The sequence below is a fragment of the Aquarana catesbeiana genome, linkage group LG10 (genome assembly GCF_042186555.1).
Source record: "Aquarana catesbeiana isolate 2022-GZ linkage group LG10, ASM4218655v1, whole genome shotgun sequence".
NCBI lineage: Eukaryota > Metazoa > Chordata > Amphibia > Anura > Ranidae > Aquarana > Aquarana catesbeiana.
In genome coordinates this window covers 154,605,166-154,627,988 of record NC_133333.1, presented here as the reverse complement: position 1 = coordinate 154,627,988, position 22,823 = coordinate 154,605,166, and the positions used below count along the sequence as shown (strand labels likewise).

At 43.7% G+C, this 22,823-nt stretch overlaps 1 protein-coding gene across 2 annotated transcripts in view; it reads right to left on the bottom strand.

Annotated features, from left to right (window-relative positions):
- The window catches only part of HSD17B14 (hydroxysteroid 17-beta dehydrogenase 14), a 74,122-nt gene that overhangs the window by 39,121 nt on the left and 12,178 nt on the right, over window positions 1–22,823 (bottom strand). Inside the window, exons 3-4 of one of the 2 annotated variants that reach the window (XM_073602777.1) lie at window positions 14,564–14,661; window positions 13,150–13,216 (exon numbers count right to left, since the gene is read on the bottom strand). The exons of the other annotated variant lie outside the window; for it this stretch is intronic. Of the exons in view, the coding sequence (XP_073458878.1) occupies window positions 13,150–13,216; window positions 14,564–14,661 (165 nt within the window). The remainder of the gene's footprint in view (window positions 1–13,149; window positions 13,217–14,563; window positions 14,662–22,823) is intronic. 2 annotated transcript variants of the gene reach the window in all.

Genomic DNA, 22,823 nt, shown 5'->3' with positions numbered 1-22,823 from the left:
TAATCCAGCTTTCAAAGTGATTTTTGTGGAAGGTTCTTGGGGGCAAAGACTGGCCTTTAGCTAGCATGGTTTCTGGAAGTGACAGGAGGCAACTGTATGAGCGGGTTGGTTGGTGAGTTGGGTGTTCTGACTCTGCAAAGCAAAAGAGTCAGCTCCTGTTGTAGTGCAGGCAGGATTGCTTCCCTAGATGACAATATATCTGTCAAACTAAGGCAGGTGGAAAGTCCCTAGGGCTACTCAACCTTGGATTATTGTAACTTGCCATGTCTGGGTGAATCATGGAACAACAAATATGCTTGGCAGTAAACTGTAAGTGGACCTTGTATAGTGCAATTTCTAATGACTACTATCACAGGGAGACAACTCTTTGGGTTTTAAGCCTCCACTGAAAAAAAAACATGAGAGAGAGAGAGGAGAGAGGAGAGAGGAGAGAGGAGAGAGGAGAGAGGAGAGAGGAGAGAGGAGAGAGGAGAGAGAGAGAGAGAGAGAGAGAGAGAGAGAGAGAGAGAGAGATCCCACTGCCTTGTTTAGTGTATTTTAAATGAGCAGATAGCGAATAAGATGTTGGGTGGGGACACTGAAACAGATTAAGGCTAAATGTGAATTCTACATAATATACACTATATGAACTTTTAGGCCTCATGCACACAGGGCATTTTTACAGCTGCTCCTAGGGGCATCAGGCGTTTTTTTACAGCTTAAAAATGCCTCTCCATGTTATTCTATGTGTCCATGCACACATAGGCTTTTAGGAGCTGTATGTGGCGTTAGCATTTTCTTGTACAAAGGGTTTTTATTGGACATATGAATCAACATATATTGGTGTTGAAGAGGCTATGAAGCAATGCATAGACTCTAACCCATAGTCTGCATACCCTGGGGCACTGCCACCAAATGTGTGCCATCGTACCCTCCCAAAAACACCCACGAAAACACAGGGGGGAATATGTTGGGATAAAACTAGCTAATCTGGCCGGGGTGTAATACCATCTATAAAGCCGTTTACAGGCATTTTCCAGGAAAAGAACATTCTTGGAGCATCGGGACAATGCAATAGTCATGACCTGCCAATCCTCTGGGTCCAATCGCTTCCCTAGTTCCGCCTCCCATTGGAGATGGTATGATCTCAAGGGTGGTCTTTTGGAGCTTATTATAGCTGTATATATTAAAGAGATCAAACCCGAGGATTGGGGTCGTGATCGACAAAGGTTTTCGAAGGGGGTTAACGTAAAGGGGGTTGGTTGAGATTTTATAAGGGTTTGGAGGAAATGTCGGAGTTGTATATAGCTGTAGTGCTTTCTAAGGGGGATGTTATGGGAGGAACGTAAGACTGCAAATGGGATGATCTTGGTAGGGGTAAACATTGAGTGGACATCCATAAAGCCATTCTCGGTCCACCACGTAAATTGTAGTGGGTTATTGCATCCAGGTGGAAATAGTGGACACTGGAGAAGGTGAAGTAAGGGGAGGTGGGGAGAGATTAAGCCCGCCGAATATTTGACCGTGTCCCATAACCGGAGAGAGTGGGCCAAGCATGGGCCAATAGTGGTTGGACGATGGGCTCGAGGGAGCCAAGGAAGGGAGGCTAATGGTATCGGGTGCGAGTCCATCAGATCAATAGTGGCCCATAGCGGCATTTGTTGTTTCTCATGAAGGTGAGATAGTGGGGCAATAGCCGCTGCTGTAAAGTAAGCGTGTAGGTTGGGAACCGAGAGGCCACCTGTCACGTATCTGGTAGGTTTTGAACCCGAAGTGCAGAGAGAGACCTCCCCTACGGCTCCCACTCTCAGCCCTCTGGAATGGAGACAGAGGACACAGGAGAAAGGAGTGGTATGGGTGCCTGGCAGGATCAACAGTCACCCTGAAGTCCTGGAGTGGTGGGAACCTCCGGAACCAGGAACTGAAGAGAAGACTGGAGACTGGAACACACACTGAACAAGGAACCACAGCAGGTAAGTAGGCAGGAAACTGGAGCGTTAGACTGGAACCAGGAACAACAGCAGGTAGCAGACTGGATACTGGAATGCTGAACCGGAACCAGGAACAACAGTAGATAGCAGACAGGATATTGGAGTGCTGAACTGGAACCAGGAACAACAGCAGGTAGTAGACTGGATACTGGAACGCTGGATCAGAACCAGGAACAACAGTAGATAGCAGACTGGATACTGGAGTGCTTAACTGGAACCAGGAACAACAGCAGGTAGCAGACTGGATACTGAAACGCTGGACCGGAACCAGGAACAACAGCAGGTAGCAGGCTGGATACTGGAGTGCTGAACTGGAACCAGGAACAACAGCAGGTAGCAGGCTGGATACTGGAGTGCTGAACTGGAACCAGGAACAACAGCAGGTAACAGACTGGTAACTTGGTATCAGGCAGAGGGATGGTCAAACAGGCCGGTGGTCGATATCAGGCGGATAGAAGAGGTACCAGGGATCAGACAGGAGAATGATCAAAGCAAGCCAAAGGGTCAGATGCAGGCGGATAGCTGGATAGTCAAAACAGGAAGCCAGGTCAGATAACAGAAGGTTTCAGTTCAGATCAGGTTTTGGCACACGGAATGCTGTAGAGCAGACAGCGGGGACTGAGTGTGACAGGCAGGTTTAAATAGCCCGCCTGGCACCAACGGGAGTGCGCGCGAGCGCGCCCGTGCGCGGTAGCGCCTGTGTGCGCGCGCGCATGCGCGGTAGCACCCGCGGCCGTGGTCTAGTGAGCCTGGAATGCCGATTACTGGCAGGATCTTCATGACACCACCCGGACCTTGCGGGTTGTGGACCGGGAGCGGGACATACGTCCAGTGGTGTTACTTTCCCTCCTGAACCCCTTTCCTTTTTTATATGGATGCAGCATTAGACACATGCCCTCCAAGCAATACCACATGGTCAGTAATTACCGTGTCTTTTTATATATATTGTATACTCCCATCTTAAACCATCATCTTTCTATATATATTTATGGTTATGTATATTGATTACAACTTCCGTACAATTGGTTTATGACTGTTATTATTATTTTTTGACTTATAGACACATCTTTTGTTTGCTGATTCCAATCTGATACCCCTGAGGAAGAGTATAACTCGAAACGCGTCGGGTACTCCCCGCATATGTGTTCCATGTGTATTGGAGTTCTAGGATTGTGAATTTTTTTTTTTCATGTTTGTATTGCTATATTTTGTATGTATCACGCATGCTGCATATTTACCCCATGTACCACAGATCCACTTAAAGATCTATACTACCAATAAACACTTTATCATACAATTCTTACATCCTCCATACTCTTTATGACCTGTGAGTAGGTGTTTCCTTTTAAAGTCCCATTAGAGGATCATTTTCCATGAAGCTAGTTTAACTTGGGATGTGGGTTCACCTACCCCTTAGACCAACCTAGCACCAACCCCTGCCTATTTCACCATTGATCCTTCGGGCGTACACCTGCCGTTTGATCCTAGGTTTTTTAGAGCCCCATATAAATTGCATAAGTTTGCCTTGGTGTATGTGTAGAAAATAAGAAGGGACCTGGACCGGTAAGACCCGAAAGTAATATAACAACTTTGGGAGATAGGTTATACGGATGGTTGCAATCCTTCTGAACCAGGACAATGGAAGGGTGGACCAGGAGGAGAGCATAGCCTTCAGTTTTCAAAACAATAAAGGAAAGTTGGCTTGATAAAGGCCTGAGTATTTTGGGGTGAGCCGAAACCCAAGATAGGGTAATGATTCTAGCCATTGGAAGGGAAATGCGGATACCCCTTTTAATAGGGAAGATAGGTGACTCGAACCCGCAGTATTTCAATTTGGCCTGGGGGGAATCGTAGATAGCAGAAACCCAACGCGTAAAGGAGGTGCCAAATCCGTAGCATTTAAGTACCTGTGTCAGATAGGGCCATGACAACGTGTCAAAAGCCTTGTTGATGTCTAGTAACAAAAACATTGTTTCTAGGGACCTGTTATGGACTATGTGCTGTATTTGAAGGAGACGTCTGATAGCGTCACCAGCCTGTCTTCTTGGGACAAAGCCTACCTGGTCCTTTTTTATCAAGCGTGGTAGAAAGGAATTGATGCGGTTGGCCAGGATTTTGGTTAGGATTTTCATATCAATATTAATTAATGAGATTGGCCTGAAGTTAGCCCACGAGGAATGATCCCTGTCAGGTTTAGGGATCATAACGACGTTGGCAGTCAGCAGGTTGGGTGTAAAGGGGCAACCTTCCTTAACTGAATTGTACATATTTGTTAGGTGAGGAGCAATAACATCCACTAATTTCCGATAGTAAAGCGCCGTAAAGCCATCTGGGCCGGGTCGTTTGCCCACCTTCAACTCTTTAATACACTGGAGGACTTCCAAGACTTGTATGTCTCGGTCCATCAGGGATGCGTGGGATTCGGATAGGGAAGGCAGAGATAGATTTGCCAAAAAGGCGTCAAAGCTATGGGTGGAAGTGATCAGGTACAGAGTACGGTTTAGTAAGACGATACCGGAATTCTTCCAGAACTGGCTGGGGATTGCCGGTAAGAGTATTGTGGAGAGTACGCAGTGTAATGGGAGCAAATTTTGGGGCAAAGGTTTGCAGTCTGTTGGCTAGCATTGCGTTAGGTTTGTTGGCTTTGATGTACCATTTTTGCCGAGCCCAGCGTAGGGTGTGTTCTGCCTCATCCGTCAAACATAAATCTAGCTCTGTGCGGGCCTTATCTAGGAGTTTGCGGTTAGCGGGGGTGGGGGATTGCTTGAAGGTCATTGCTAATGCCTCCAATTTTGACTCCATATTGTGGCGTGCCTGTGCCCTCCCCCTCTTGCACTTAGACGCTAGGCGGATAACGTGGCCTCGTAGAACTACTTTGTATGCCTCCCACAATGTGACAGGAGACGAAACTGATCCTGAGTTAAAGCTAAAGTATTCCAGAGAAGCTTTATGGATGTCCTTAAGAATCGCTTTGTAGGAAAAAAGAGAGTCATTCATCACCCAGGGGGAGAATTGTGGTTTACTAAGCAGGGAATTACAAACCGCCAGGATGGGGTCATGGTCCGACCATGGGGTCGCCAGGATAGAAATTGATTCTGTTAAGGGGAGATGTTTGCGAAGAACGAACATATGATCTATCCTGGAGTGAGAATGGTGAGGGTGAGAATAGTAGGTGTAATCCCTACCCAGGGGATGAAATTCCCGCCAAATGTCTATTAAATCGTGACTTTGCAGTGAATGTGAAAATGTTTTAGCTGCCGGGGAAGGGAGTTTGTGATCCGAAGGGTAGTTGTCTAGGGAGGGATTCAATGTCACGTTAGAGTCACCTGCCAAAAGGAGAGTACCTCTCTGGTGGGACCTCAACAGGGTGCAGACATGGGTCAGGAAAGGCCCCAGATTTTTATTCGGGGCATAGTAAGTCATAATCGTAACCTCGGTATCTTGAATAGTACCCTGCAAAATTAGGTACCTGCAATTTGGATCTGCTATTTGTTTACTGCAAATAAATGGACCGACTTGAGTAAGGCTATCAGAACACCCCTCTGTTTAGTGGGACCATTAGCCAAATAAACATGGGGGTAATCTGCCGCAAAATATTTAGGATAGAAGGAGGAAGAGAAATGGGTTTCCTGGAGACATGCAATGTCTATTTTTTGTTGTTTGAGGTATTTAAAAACCTTGACCCGTTTCTGAGGGGAATTCATGCCCTGGACATTCAAGGACAACCAGTTAAGAGTCATTGAAGCGGAGGGAAACTCCTATACAGTATTCCAGCCAGACACTCCGTGGACTGGGAGGGAGGGATAAAGGACATGGAGAAATAGAGACAAGAAGAGGGAGGGAGAAGGAGAGCAAGACAAAAAAGATATGTGTTGAGAAGAACTCGAAGTAGAGCTAACCTTAAGAATTTGAATGCAACTTTTTCTGGGTTGTAGGGCCCACAGTAGGGTGAGACGTTGGCCAAGAGAATCGTCTTAGCCAAGTGCCAACACATGAGGGGGAGCAGTGGTCCATCGGAACCACTGGCCTATTGCATATCAGTAATGTCAGATACAATATATTGTGCACAGAGTCTAAAAAATTTCTAGGGAGGTCCAACTGCAGATCCTGGAAATGATGTTTCAAATCAGATGGGGAGGTAGCCTGAAACTGGCAGCCCAAGTGGGGGAAAAAGACAGTTTAAAGGGGAATCCCCATCTATATTTGATCCCTAGGGTTTGTAGAACTTCAAGGTAAGGTTTGAGGCCTCACCGCCTGGCTATGGTGACCGGAGATAGGTCAGCAAACAACTGGAGGGAGTTTCCTTGAAAAGAGAGGCTTTGTTGATCTCTTGCCTCTTGCAAAAGTTTCTCTTTGGTATGGTAATAATGAAATTTAATAATAACATCCCTCGGGGGACCATCTGAGGGTTTGGGTGCCAGAGACCTGTGAATACGGTCGAACTCGAGCCTCTCCACTGGGATCTCGGGGGCCAGTTCCTGGAAGAAAGCAGTGGCTGTACCTTGTAGGTCAGTAATAACCTCTGGGATTCCGCGTATGTGCAGGTTGTCCCTGTGGGCCCTATTTTCAGCGTCCTCCAATTTATCTTTTAGGGCCTCAATCTCGGCTGACATTTTATCCACCTCCTCCTCGTGGCCCTCCAACACCGTGGTAGCCAGATCCATGCGTTGTTCCAGCTGATTGGTGCAGTGGCTTATCTCTTTAAGGCCTTGCACCAGGTCTGAGGAGAGCTTGCGGGAGGCTGTGGTAATCTCGTTCCTCACTATGCTGTGGAACTTCTCCAGCAAATTATCAGGGTCCGCAAGGAGAGGACTCAGCAGGTCTGTGGGAAATTGATTCAGGCCATCTTCAGGAGATGCTGGATCCTCAGCAGAGAGCTGAGTGGCATCGTCCGACTCCGGAGGCTCAGGCGCTATCTTACTTTTCCCTCTGCCAGGGCCTGAGAGGGGTTTATGGGGCTGCCGGTCCTTGGGCTTAGTTTTAACGGAGCGGTACATTACCGATAGCTTCCAGAGGTGGTCCGGAGCCTGGGAGGTATGAGAGCTGTGTCCCTGCTCGCTCTGTGCAGTATCAGGCCAGTTCTTTGGTTCCGTCGGCGTGGAGCGGAGGGATCAGGCAGCCATCTCCGTCGCTCGCACGCATGCGCCCCGTGGCGTTAGCATTTTCAAGCTGCAAAAAAACCCCCCAGGGCCAGGCCGGTCTGGAGCAGCAGCGTTACAGCTGTAAAAATGCTGTATACAGAAATATGCCGCGTCATGCATTTTAAAGCTGTAATAATTGGATTTGAGGGTGGAAAATAGAAGAGGGCAGAGAAACGCTGCTAAATGCTAATGCGGCTAAACGAGCATTAACGCCAATGCAAATGCTTCTAAAAGTGCATTTTTACAGACGCTTTTTCCTGACTTCGGTACTGGCTTTGCAGCTCATTTTTTTAAATGTCCTGTGTGCATGAGGCATTAGTATGTTTTAACTTGTTAACAATATTTTGATTTTAAAACATTTTATACTAAACTTCCTCCGACTGGCTGAGGCAAAGAAGACGGGTGACATCGCAATTCGCCTCAGCCAGTAAGTACAAGTATTCATTCATAAAATACAAAGCTGCCTGTGAAAGGGTGATTGGCGCTTAGCTCGACTATATTTTGTTCCGGGAGTGAGGCGGGAAGTCTTCGTCCTAATGCCGAAACACAGAGGTCTATAGTGTATGTAGCTGAAGCTACATACCGTTGATACTGTGCATACAAGGGCACCTGTTAGTGCAGTAAATCGTTTTATTGGGCCAGCTTGGCCCAAACTAACTATTTAAAGGGACATTAAAGTGGTTGTTAAGCCACTTTATCCACTTTATAGCATCCTGTCTGTTTAATACTCCTATGTGCCCCTGTGTCTGTTTTATAAAAATAAGCTGTTCTTTACCAGTTCTCAGTGCACCGATCGCCGTTCACGTGACTCGCCGGCTCTCTCCATCTGACAGCTACAGCGGGAGGGGCCGAGGATTTCCCGCTGACGTCAATCCGGAGGGGAGGAAGAGATGAAGAGAGAGCTGTCTGGTCACGTAAGTGGCGATCTGCGCTCTGAGAACTGGTAAAGAACAGCTTATTATTATAAAACACACAGGCACATAGGAGTATTAAACAGACAGGATGGTATAAAAAATGTAATGAAACTTCAGCAACAGGAGGAGAGGGGAGCAGCACTGACATAGGAGCAGACAGGCAGGGAGGGGAGGGGGGAGAGGATAAAGGAGAGCACAGGAGAGACAGGAGAAGGCTGCGGATGACAGAGGACCGTAAACTGACCACAATGTCAGGGCTCAGCAGCCATGATATATCATGGTCAGTTTACAGAGGGGAGGGCAGAACCAGGCAGGATCAGCCAGGTGTTTCAGGTGTTACAGGGGGCCAAATTACACAGCACAAGCACTGTGCTGTATAAACATGCTGTAGCCTCCCTGATGGTATTCCCGAGTGTGACTCGGGGTTAAATTTCAGCACCATTAACGGTAACCCCGAGCCTCGGGATTACATCTCAGGATCCTGGTGCAGGTTACTTTCCTTGTCCCCAGGATCCTGCGATGTCCCCCCGCGGTGTCTGCGGGCTCCGTCCTCTGCCCGAAGCCTCTCTGTGCCAGGCTCCGTTCCCTGCGAGCGTCGTGACGCACAGGGGCGGAGCCTGGCGGCAAATTCAAAAAATTGTAAAAATCATAACACATACAGTACTGTAATATTACATATTACAGTACTGTATGAAATCATTTTGCATCCCTTTTGTCCCCAATGCTTTGTCCCATGCCCTGCATGCAGTTTTATATCATATATACTGTTCGTTCTGCCTGGAAACTTGAGATTGTCCATAGCAACCAAAAAGTGTCCCTTTACGTCAAAAGTGGCTTTAGACCAGCTAGAAAACAGCGATTGTAAATTAGAACACTTGCAGAATTGAGCAATAGTGAATCGTGGGGAAATTTATTTTATTATTATTATATTATTATTTTTTTAATTATTTATATTTATTTATTATATTATAATTTATGATTTTGTGTTTCAAACTTCATCATACCGGGATATCTACTAGACTCTTGGTGGACAGATCTAAGTGTGTTATTGCTAAGAATTACAGGCCTACAATATAAAACGCCAAATTTCTATGCAAAATAATTGTACCGCTTTGAGACGCAAAAATCTGAAATAATCATAGGAGGTTAAAGGAACAGGATCAATATTTTTTTTTTTTAGGTTAACAAACACTTTAAACATGTCCGTCCATGACTTAAACCCTACTAATGTTTCTGGATGTGATCAGTTCTGCAGAGTGCACTAAAGTTTCTCCACAATAAAGGCTGATACTAAGTCATATGAAAAAAAAAAGGAGCCCTCCTACTCAATATACCTTACCCAGAGATCCAATACGTCTTGGAAAATTTCCCTTATGCATGGAAAACTTATGCCATTAAATATTTAGAGGTATACCTCCTCACCCCCCGATATGAGTCCTTATATGACACAAACTTTAAACCTCTCTTTGCGTCTATCAGATCCCTCCTGGCTAAATGGAGACACTATCCAATTTCATGGTTGGGACGTATATCATCAGTCAAAATGACGATTTTTCCCAAGATCCTGTACTGTTTTCTGACCTTGCCAGTGCCCATGCCCTCTATACAGATTAGGAAATCTTCAAGCGGACCTCTTAACCTTCACATGGAACTATAAGCAACATAGAATAGCCCGTTCAACAATTTATGCTTTTCGTAATGAGGGGGTCTGGCTTTTCTGCATTTATTCGGCTACTACTATGCTACCCAATTGCGGGCCATAGCGTCATGGGTTATCCTTCCGGCATATAATTCGCTGGACCCAAATTGATAAATTATAGATAGCTCCGCTCCACCCGAACAATTTATTATGGAACACTGATGCAGACGTCCCCTCTACCTCTTTGTTACACACCATGAAACTGGCCTGCAATATCTGGCGACAGCTAAAACGTACTCAATCTCTTCAATCTGAAGCCTCTCTACTGACAGCTTTCCTTTATAATCCTAAACTTCCGGATAGCCTTATTCGTCAGATGATTTCTTCTTGGTCAGAGGAACCTCTTCCACATAGTGAACCCGGAAATGAGTGTATTACTACCTTTCGCATATCTCAGGTAAAAACATGACTTACCTCGTAGTGCCTTTTATGGCTACCTTCAAATTAGGCACTATGCCCTTACTTAAGCCCGGGTTCACACCTATGCGAATTAGATGCGGCTTACACCACATCTAATTCGCAGGACATTTTAAAATACATTCATATGAATGCATCTGGTTCACATATGTGCGTTGCATTCGCACTGCGCATTGCACAAAAAACGTGTGCGTTTTTTTGGGCATTGCGGTGCGAACTACAAGCCTATTATCTCCTATGGGAACGCATCTGATTCGCAGATGCATTGCGTTCTGAACAAGGATTTTCTCTTTCTCCTCACTACACCTCCCCCTCTCCCCCCCCCTCCCTCCCCCTCTCCCTGCTCTCTAATCCTGAGCAAAAACGCAATGAATCCGTTGAACAGGAGATTGTTATCTCCCCAGTGAAACCTGAGCTTCAATTCGCACCGCACATGTGTGAAACCAGGCTTAGGCTTTTTTCTGCCCGAAGGGTGAAGCCCTCTGACCCAGGAGTGATGAGCCTCATTGACCAATCTTCAATTTTTTCTTTTGTTTTTGTTTCTCGCTATACTAACTTTTTCCCCCCTTTTTTTTGTTCAAATTCACTGGTTCACTAATACAAGATATCAGTTCATTATTAGTATGTTATTGACTGTGGTTCCTGTTTTCTCTCTAACACAGTACTTTGTGACCATCGTTTGGGCCACACCTCAGCCTTGTGTGTGTTGATTTGACTATTTGACTTCTCTCTCAGTTTTGTATTGGAAAGCTTGCATGCTATCCAGTGAAAGTCATTTTCTATTTCCCTTCTTTTTACTTTAGTATTGTAAAATATAAAAATGTCAACAAAAAAAAGTTCCATTACGTCTGCTAAAACAATCTGCTTTTTTCTTTAAAATATTGTGTTCTTTGTTGCATATCAGAACTGCTGAGCTCCTGTAGCACCTTCCTGTCTAATACATTCTAGCAACTGCTGCACATCTCTTCTCAGGGTGGGTTTCCTGATGGCGGCAACAGTGGCCCATGCCCGTATAATGTATGTCAGTCTGGTTGCTTGTCTCCATTGGAAGAGGATGTGGCAGTGTAACACCTTATAAATGATGTGCACAAGACCTTATTTGATGGGATCACCATGTATTATTTTAAGGAAAGCTGCAAATTACTTTTGAATCTACTTTAGTAAGTTAAAGCTTATTAAAGATTTAGTAGGTGTCAGGGGATAAGCCAGAGAAGATCGGCTCAGAGATCTGGCACAGTTACCAATATGCAGCATGGTCGGGCCCGACGAGCGAACATTTGTTCACGGCGCACTGATGCACACCACATGCAATAGATCTTGGTGCCCTCTGGCTTTTATAAGGAGGACAGATGCCCATAGACTTTGCTGACTGGTCTTTAGCTCCTGGTTACCCTTGTTTGCTGTGTGCTTATACTTCTGACTTCCTGCTACCGACTCGGTTAGCTCCTGGATTACCCGTGCTCTCTTCTGGCTTCATGGATCTGCCCCTGAATGCTTCTTGTGTATGACCAGTGCTAGCCCCTGACTATGCTCCTGGTCTCTCTTTTGCTGACTACGGTGTTCTGACCTTGACACTTGTACTTGACTTTGTTTCCTGCCTTGCCCTGCCAGCTGTGACCTGCTTGCTGTAATCCGCCCTTTACTGGTCCTGACTGCATGATCCTGTATTCACCTGAAGGATCAGCTGCCCTCAATATCTAGTTTCCATCTGCAGAGGTCCCACCTCTACAGCACTACTTGTCTTCAGTACAGCTAACAATCCCTGCTTCTTTGGGCTCAGCATCCCCTGTTACCATCCTCAGGGGTGTGGAGCGCATAGTCACAAGGAGAGCTCTCTCTTCATTTCTGTGTACGTGACAGTAGATTTACATCTACTTTAATCTAATGTTACATTTTGGTTAGAAACCTGAAAGCACTAATGCCCTGTACACACGGTCGGACATCGATCGGAAATTCCGACAACAAAATCCATGGATTTTTTCCGGTGGATGTTGGCTCAAACTTGTCTTGCATACACACGGTCACACAAAGTTGTCGGAAAATCCAATCGTTCTGAACGCGGTGACATAAAACACGTACGTCGGGACTATAAACGGGGCAGTAGCCAATAGCTTTCGTCTCCTTATTTATTCTGAGCATGCGTGGGATTTGTGTACACACGATCGGAATTTCCGACAACGGATTTTGTTGTCGGAAAATTTTATATCCTGCTCTCAAACTTTGTGTGTCAGAAATTCCGATGGAAAATGTGTGATGGAGCCTACACACAGTCGGAATTTCCGACAACAAGGTCCTATCACACATTTTCCGTCGGAAAATCCGACCATTTGTATAGGGCATTAGGCTGCATTTACATGGGTGTTTATCCATAGTGTGAATCCCAGCAACAGGAATCTACTGATTCCTGCTGCTGAATTTGACAGTTTGAGTGTCCAGCCACGATCACTGCAAACATAAATAGCTATGGCTGCCTGTCATTACAGTGTACAGGTTTTGCAGCGTTACTATCCACATGCAGCTGTCAAACCCAGCAGCAGAAATGAGCATATTCCTGCTGGGATTTGCTCCGTGGCAAAATGCCTCGGCTCGTCCTATGTGTTGTACGTCATCGCGTTCTTGAACTTCGGCATTTCCGACAAGATTTATGTGACCGTGTGTATGCAAGACAAGTTTGAGCCAACATCCGTCGGAAAAAAAACATGGATTTTGTTGTCGGAATGTGCGATCGTGTGTACGCGGCATTAGTGTTATGAAATATGCAGTAACAGAGGGAATCATGAATGGGGGGTAAAGCCTTTTTAGGGCTCATGCATGTGGGTAGCTTTACATATGGCCTTAAAAGCAAGTACTGATCAGAACGGGTCGCAGTGCCTGAGAAATATAAGAAACTAGCATGTGATTCAATTTGAAATTAGCTAAAGAAGACTAAAAATCTTTTTTGGAAGAAGGTGTTCTTTAATTTAGCAAACACATCTGGCTGTTGGGTTATACATTAATTTAGTACTTACGCCATCCAGCGTTGTTGACCAGACAGTCTATTTGTCCAAACGTTTTTACAGCTACTTCAATCAGCCTCTGTGTTAAATGGAATCTGGTGGTTAATTTTATTTATTATTATTGTTTTTTTTATCCTTTACATCAATATTTCTTTACTCAAGCAGATGAGTTAAAAAAAAGTTAGCAAAGTGTTAACATGATTACGAGAAGCGGCTAACATCTTGTGTATGCAAGTATCTGGTTGCAAGGTGTTTCCATCATGTGCACCAGTTATGATCTGTGAAATTTGCTATTCACTATTGAAATTAACACATTTTTGGTGCCCAATTAAAAAAAAAAATGTTCTGCTATGTTTAATGTAGATAATTCCTGTTTTCAGTAATACTGCCAGACTCAAAAATGCCATGCAAAAAAGTAGAGAATATAAATATATAACTGTATTAAAGGAACACTCCAGTCATCATTACCAAATTAAACAATTAGACCTTGGGATGCATATAGGTAGCACAGCCTACCTGGTCGGAGCTTAAAGTGGAACTTCATCTAAAAGAGGAAATTCTGCTCCCCCCCCCCCCCATTCATATTTGGTATTTGGAATGGAGGGAAAGTGGGTACCTAGTTTGGACAGGTACCCGCTCCCCACTTCTCCTCACATTATTCACCTATTATGTTCATAGGATTTGCCCTATACACCTACCATTTTTATAGGTTTCAGCTTATTCACCTATCGATTTCAAAGAGGATTCACCCTATTCACCTATCACTTTAATAGGATTCACCTTATTCACCTATCATTTTCAAAGAGGATTCACCCTATTCACCTATAATTTCCATAGGATTCGTCCTATTCACGTATTATTTTCATATGATTCACTTTATTCACCTCTCATTTTCTGTTGCCTTATTTACCTATCCTACCCTAGGCACAAATAATTTTCAAAGAGGATTTGCCCATCAGCATACACAGATTCAAAGTTAAAATTTACCAAGATTCACCATCAGCCACCACATTACACATACGTCAAATCCTCTTTGGAAATGATAGTCAAATGCTGTAAAACACCAACAGATGAATGTCTTGCAAATATTCGCCATGTGATTTGCATACAGTATCTATTATAAATCGAACCTTAAGTGTTAGGGCAGTGCTTAAATATAGTTTATACATTTTTTATTTTCGAACATTTTGCTTAGGTACATTATTTACACTGGTTCTTCTCCACACCCTGACCCTTGTGGTGAAAACTACCAGCACCACGCTTTATGACTGTTACAGCAACAGTACAAACTGGATAATGGAAACTATTATTTCCCTACAGTTTCCGAGGCATGAGAAGAGTTTACAAGGCATTTCAAGGATGCACTGCAAAGTTTTTCTGCAAAGACAACACTCTATTTAATAAAAGAGAAACAGAAAGTGGGTACCTTGATATCATCCTCTATTGTTACATCACAAGACACATAGAGTGCAGACCCTGGTCCACATTCAGAAAGCTCATTCTCAAGGTCACTTGCTGTTTCTTCTGCAAATTATAACAAAGATATTTTGTAAGACAGTATTGACAGTATAGTATTGACAGTCATTGACATATTATATATTGGTATAGACAGTATTGACAGTATAGATGAACACCACCTGACACTGTATCTATAGGATAGGGCAACAAACCTGGGCAATTCAAACTAAGAATACGATGAGCAATAAATGATGACTTAGGTTACTTTTAGTAAAGACCAATACTAAAACTGTCATTAGAGCCAGAGATAAAAGTCAAACTTGGCCCTGTCTAAACTGCAACCTAAGCCCCTTTGATGTGATAGGTATTTTCACTAAGACCCAATTCACACCTGAGCATTTTGTAGCACGGAGCTTAAAGCTCCAAAACGATCAGGGAGAAAAAAAATCAAGGCATCTCTGTGGTGGTGGTTCACATCTTCACTCCAGAATGACTGAGGCCAAACTCCTAAAGCTCAAAAAAGTTTGTGAGCTACTGTTGTGACGCGATTCAGGCAGATTGGTGTGTTTTGAGTCCCATAGAATTGCATTGGTGCACACAAAAAAGTGCAATAAGTGCATTTTATTGCACCTTTTTAAGCCGATATGTCCACAGAGCAACAGGTGAAGTCCCAGAAGATACTGTTCTCTATAGGCTAAAATAAAAACAGCTGAGGCTCAAACGCTGTAACAGCACATGCAAAAGCGTGCATAAAATTGCATGACAACCTGCACAGGAAAATGCACAAGAACGCAACGCTCATATGTGAGGGCAACCTAAATAGGGAGATAGGAGGGTTAAAACAAGCTTGACACTTTCACACCCAAGGAAGAACTGCAAACACATATTTATATGTGAACATGAGAAGACATCAATCTCCTTTGCCAGGATAATATAACTTCCTCATGATGTTTTCTAGGTTATCTTTCTGAAAGGCATGGGTATCAATAGACCCTGGCACCTGGGACATAAGCCAAAAGACTACTGCATAAAGTCCTGAGCCTAGCAACCCACATCTGAAGCCCCCAACATCATTCAGCAGAAACAGACCTAGAAGGGTGGGAACAGCAGAGTCTATCTTCTCTAGGGTAAGTATATAGGCAGGTGCAGTTGGTTTGTCTGCCACTAGGTGGCTCTGTTCTAAAATAGTATGGTAAAAGGAAAAGTAATAGGCAATTGATAGCTCCCCTTTTAATGATGTAGTGTTGTAGTGGGTGAGTTAGAGCCCATAAATAAGCCAGGTGGGGAAGGGCTTTAGGCAGATGGGACATGGGAGGCAAGTATCGCACAGCCAAGGCCCTGCTCAAGGCAGAAGTACAGAATTCAGTAGGAGCAGGTGCAGCAATCCTGTCTCTAACGACTAAAGGAGAGTCATGAGATGGATGTTTAAAGACTAATAGGCAAGTCTGAGCCCCTTGAATGAGTACTAATGACTCTGGGATCAGGAGAGTAACTGAAATTATTTATTTATACTCAGTACATACAGTATATGGTTAAATGTTCATGACCTTCCATGGTGTGTATAGTCCTCTTTACTCTGGCTTTATCAACCCCCTATGTTCTCAATTGATTTTAATTATGAATGTACTGCCCCTAGTTGTTAGATGAGTGATTCTATATAAGCTATTTTAATTTTGTATGCTATGAGGAAGGCTACAGCTAAAACGCGTTAGCATTTCAAGATGTTCTCATGGCTGTAAAGTGCTGGAATAATGTTTTGTAAAGAAGAAGCATTTGTGTTGCCCAAATTTTTGATCTTATGGATATGTATTGGATGTGGCAGCCTGAGCACCGACACTCAGCCCATTACCTTCTCATATTGTGGTAGAGCTTGGGTGAGTTTTTGTGCACTTCAATTGACTTTGTCCCCACACCCGCTCCCGACAAAGAAATTTTGGAAATAAAGTTTTGGGCTTGAGTGTAGCTTCATACTACTATCTTCCATAACATGAGCATGATGCCAACATCGAAGGGGATGATCGGCCAGAGACCATAAACATGATCCTTACCATTCCGGATCGGTGTGTGAAGTCATCTCAAGTTTTTACAAGAGATGAGAATGTTCTAACACCTGAGGCCTCATGTAAATCTGTTTTTGAGAGATTAAAGACACGGATGCGAAGGGAAATGAGACTCTGGTGGGACTATACGGGACTACAGACATACAGTATCTTACAAAAGTGAGTACACCCCTCACATTTTTGTAAATATTTTATATATCTTTTCATGTGACAACACTGAAGACATTACACTTTGCTACAATGTAAAGTAGTGAGTGTACAGCTTTTATAATAGTGTAAATTTGCTGTCCCCTCAAAATAACTCAACACACAGCCATTAGGGTCCAAACCGCTGGCAACAAAAGTGAGTATACCCCTAAGTGAAAATGTCCAAATTGGGCCCAATTAGCCATTTTTCCTCCCCAATGTCATGTGACTCGTTAGTGTTACAAGGTCTCAGGTGTGAATGGGGATACTGGTCATACTGTCATACTGGTCACTGGAAGTTCAATAATCTTCACATTGTATGTTGTGACACTCATTTGGTCATCTGGTTCTTGTGAGCCTTGACAAGAACACATCAGGTTGTTTGTTATACATGCTATATTCCAGACCAGAGTGACACTGCCCGCACTGGGTAGCAATGTTTTGAAGAATCATTAGTGTATGTATATATACACAATATTTCAGGCCCTTTCCCCTTGCTTTTTTGGTATCCAACATGGCACCTCATAGCAAAGAACTCTGAGGATTTAAAAAAAAAGAATTGTTGCTCTACATAAAGATGGCCTAGGCTATAAGAACATTGCCAAGACCCTGAAACTGAGCTGCAGCACGGTGGCCAACACCATACAGCAGTTTAACAGGACGGGTTCCACTCAGAACAGGCCTCGCCATGGTCGACCAAAGAAGTTGATTTCACATGCTCAGCGTCATATCCAGAGGTTGTCTTTGGGAAATAGACGTATGAGTGCTGCCTCATTACACAAATTACAAGGAAGTGCATAGGATGTGATGTGGGGGGGGGGGGGGGGTTGTTAGATAACGCCAATGCTTGAAAAGCACTTCAAAAACACCTAATAAATGCCTTGGCGGTGCGCTATTATTAGCACTAGCACGGCAAAAACGTGACAATGGCGTTGGCCGTTTTTTAGGCATTTTTCCAGCGCCTCAGTGTAAAAGGGGTCTTAGCCCTTGAAGCAGTTAAACATCATCTCACACGGTATAGTAGCTTTAGTCAGGAAGTGTGTGAGTTCTTGTACCTTGCTATCGAATTTTTGTTAAAACATAACTACTTCATGTCTGATTCTAAGATTTACAGTGCCGTGGTGCCTCAAGGGCTCTAGATTTTCTACCTCACTGGCGAATTTATATATGAGTTGGTGGGAGGAGATTTTTCTCTTTTCCCACGACAATCCATATAGGATGCAAATTGATTGGTATTGTCGTTTTATAGGCGATTTGATCTTCGTGTGGAGTGGTCCAGTCCATTCGATCTTTGTGTATATCATCTCAATGTCAATCATTTGAACTTGGAGTTCACGTATTATTTTCACCCTGTTAGGATTGACTACTCAGATGTCATTCTGACAGGATGTGTGGAAAAGGGAACAGTCTACAAAAATATATAGGAAACAATGTCCTGACAACTTACCCCTACTGGCTTCGAGCTGTCACCCTACAGACACAGTCCGGGCTTTGTCAGTGGGAGAGCAAGGAGGAATTGTTCCTCACAAGAAGATTTTAAACAAAAATGCAACATTGTCTCGGATAGGTTACGTGAGGGGGGCTATAACAAACATCTTATAAATAGAGGCAGGAGTTTGACTGAGGAAAAAATTGTGATGCTTTGATCGGCAACTCCTTTGATTCAAAAGTAAAAAAACAGTCCCGTTACAGATGGGGACGAGACCACTTTGTGTCCACCTAGTCTATGCATTATAATCAAGTTGTAAAGATTATTAAATCTTCGAACTTCGGCTTCGAACAGATTAAAAAGACCTATCAGAGGGGGTGATACACACACCATATTTATTTATACGCAGTACATATACAAGCTTCCACAGTGTCTATTCTCCTCTTTACTCTGGCTTTATCATCCCCATGTGTTTCTAATTAATTTTAATTAAGAATGTACCGCCACTAGTTGTTAGGAGATAAGTGTTTCTTTATAAGTGTAGCCATGCCCCCATAGGGGTTGCTGAATGTTGTGGCTCACCTGTCACGCTGCCTAGACCAGCATCCATCTCTCAGACACTCAGAGACACAGAACAGTCCACAAGTTTGTTTTGTTGTTTTTATTTGAGGGGATTAAACTTGGATGGGAAAGAGAAATTATGGGAAAACAGAAAATTCAGTGTAACTTGCTTGGGACTGCTATATACACTCCTGTACAGTCAGGTCCATAAATATTGAGACATCAACACAATTCTAATCTTTTTGGCTCTATACACCACCACAATGGATTTGAAATGAAACGAACAAGATGTGCTTTAACTGCAGACTTTCAGCTTTAATTTGAGGGTATTTAGATCCAAATCAGGTGAACGGTGTAGGAATTACAACAGTTTGTATATGTTCCTCCCACTTTTTAAGGGACCAAAAGTAATGGGACAGATTAACAATCATCCATCAAACTTTCACTTTTTAATATTTGGTTGCAAATCCTCTGCAGTCAATTACATCCTGAAGTCTGGAACGCATAGACATGACCAGACGCTGGGTTTCATCCCTGGTGATGCTCTGCCAGGCCTCTACTGCAACTGTCTTCAGTTCCTGCTTGTTCTTGGCAAGTGTTGTTCTTGGCAAGCAAGTGAAATGCATGCTCAATCGGATTCAGGTCAGGTGATTGACTTGGCCATTGCATAACATTCCACTTCTTTCCCTTAAAAAACTCTTTGGTTGCTTTCGCAGTATGCTTCGGGTCATTGTCCATATGCACTGTGAAGCGCCGTCCAATGAGTTCTGAAGCATTTTGCTGAATATGAGCAGATAATATTGCCCGAAACACTTCAGAATTCACCCTGCTGCTTTTGTCAGCAGTCACATCATCAATAAATACAAGAGAACCAGTTCCATTGGCAGCCATACATTCCCACACTATGACACTACCACCACCATACTTCACTGATGAGGTGGTATGCTTTGGATCATGAGCAGTTCCTTTCCTTCTCCATACTCTTCTCTTCCCATCACTCTGGTACAAGTTGATCTTGGTGTCATCTGTCCATAGGATGTTGTTCCAGAACTGTGAAGGCTTTTTTAGATGTTGTTTGGCAAACTCTAATCTGGCCTTCCTGTTTTTGAGGCTCACCAATGGTTTACATCTTGTGGTGAATCCTCTGTATTCACTCTGGTGAAGTCTTCTCTTGATTGTTGACTTTGACACACATACACCTACCTCCTGGAGAGTGTTCTTGATCTGGCCAACTGTTGTGAAGGGTATTTTCTTCACCAGGGAAAGAATTCTTTGGTCATCCACCACAGTTGTTTTCCGTGGTCTTCCGGGTCTTTTGGTGTTGCTGAGCTCACCGGTGCGTTCTTTCTTTTTAAGGATGTTCCAAACAGTTGATTTGGCCACACCTAATGTTTTTGCTATCTCTCTGATGGGTTTGTTTTGTTTTCTCAGCCTAATGATGGCTTGCTTCACTGATAGTGACAGCTCTTTGGATCTCATATTGAGAGTTGACAGCAACAGATTCCAAATGCAAATAGCACACTTGAAATTAACTCTGGACCTTTTATCTGCTCCTTGTAAATGGGATACTGAGGGAATAACACACACCTGGCCATGGAACAGCTGAGCAGCCAATTGTCCCATTACTTTTGGTCCCTTAAAAAGTGGGAGGCACATATACAAACTGTTGTAATTCCTACACCGTTCACCTGATTTGGATGTAAATACCCTTAAATTAAAGCTGAAAGTCTGCAGTTAAAGCACATCTTGTTTGTTTCATTTCAAATCCAATGTGGTGGTGTATAGAGCCAAAAAGGTTAGAATTGTGTCGATGTCCCAATATTTATGGACCTGACTGTATATACACTAGACATGTGCATTCCTTATCGTCCAAATGCATTTTCTTCCGAATTGCTGGGATTTTTGTGTTCGTTTTAACAAAACGATAACAAACGCACAAATTCTGATTTCTGAAAGATCCGAAAATAAAAAAATGCTTTATTTTCCTATCCATTATATTTTCGTATCGTTGCGACAACAGTTCGATATAGATAGAAAATTCGACAATTGACGGTGACAATAGCGATCTGCGTCTATCGAACCTGCGATCGAATGTGCCTAACCTAACTCTATTAGTCCAAGATTATTTGACATAGAGAGAAAGGATTCAACATTATAGAGACAATAGTAAAACAGCTGTTATTGGTCGCTGCTGGAATGGGTGGGGGAAGTAAAATGTTGATAATGATGAATGTTATTGGCTGATAATTAATAATTATAATTATTACTAGTCAAACAACATTAGAATTCTACTATAGCTTGTGGGCGGAGCATTCGACCGGAAATGTACGATTGCGGCGTCGTACAGTTTAGCCGCTTCGTCGAATCTTCTTAGAACATCCGACAGACACCATAAGCCTTTAATTGACAAATTCGACCTTAATTAGTTCTGATTTTCGTACAAATGAATTTATTGATGAAACAAAATAAATAAAAATGAATTTCGGGAGCAACTAAATAAATTTATTTTTCGGACGAAACCGAAATTCCGAAACAAAATATTTCAGTGTGCACATGTCTAATATACACTCTAGTCTTCTCTCCAGCACAAACACTTGCTTACGGCCTCTTTTCCTTCACTCCTCCAGCACTTCCCTTGCTGCAGACTGTTATGCCCTGTACACACGGTCGGAAAATATGTGATAGGGCCTTGTTGTCGGAAATTCCGACCGTGTGTGGGCTCCATCACACATTTTCCATCGGAATTTTCGACACAAAGTTTAGGAGCTTGCTATAAAATTTTCCAACAACAAAATCCGTTGTCGGAAATTCCGATCGTGTGTACACAAATCCGACACAGGAAGTGCCACGCATGCTCAGAACAAATTAAGAAATGAAAGATATTGGCTACTGCCCTGTTTATAGTCCCGACGTACGTGTTTCACGTCACCGCGTTCAGAACGATCGGATTTTCCGACAACTTTGTGTGACCGTGAGTATGCAAGACAAGTTTGAGCCAACATCCGTCGGAAAAAATCCAGCAGTAATCTCCTTGTCCAACACTCCCCATGCTGAGTCAAAGCCAGAGCTCTCCAATGAATGGGGAGCAAGAACTTTGCTGACTGCTGAGCTATAGATCTTACTTAGCAGAGGGCATGTTGGACCTCTGCGGGGAGACCACTGCTTCCCCACAAAGAGTTATTTAGAGGGAACCCCGTGGCTCTTCACTAGTACTGGGTGCTGGCAGGAGGGAAGGACTGCATTGATCTTAGTGTCGTGGATGATCTTAGTGTATATGGATGTGTTACTGATGCCTGCCTGGGCCTGCTACACCTAGTGAAGCCCCACTTGCAGGCAAGATTTCTGGAAGCTGGGAGAAGGGGGAGTGGGTCATCATAGAGCTGCCACACACACAGAAGCTTCCTGCGGCCACCAAGTCAGGTCGAGCTGCAATGTATCAGGTAGATTGGCAGGAAAGAATGCAATATGCTGGTGGGATATGCTGTGTGTGGGGGGTGGCTCACTTTCACATTCTCCTCCTGAGTATCTATTGCTGGAGCTGTACACGGACCCCTGACTGAAAACTGTTCTCTGCCAGGCTCAGTGCTGCTCCAGTGATTGCTGGACTGAAATTGCTTGTTGCAAGTTTGTACCCATTTTCATTAATGTGAAAATTCTAAAAACTGACTGTGTTGCTATGGCCATTTGAGAAGGGAAGGTTTTGAATCGATTTGGCAACAGGTCAGTCGACATCTACCAAATGACCGTTGCCATGTTGGGGTATGGAAGGTTTTGGAAGAATTTGCCAGACCCTGGTCTCCCTAAAAATAATTCAAATATTATCAAGCAATACATCATACACCAATGACCTGATATATTGGGTGGGGGTGGGGGGGGGGGGATGAATATACACCAGGAGAACAGTACATTCAATGTTTTTTTGTGATAAAGTTCATGGCATGTGACTGGACCTCATCAAACCCTCAAACCCTTCCTCTTGCTCCACACAATTA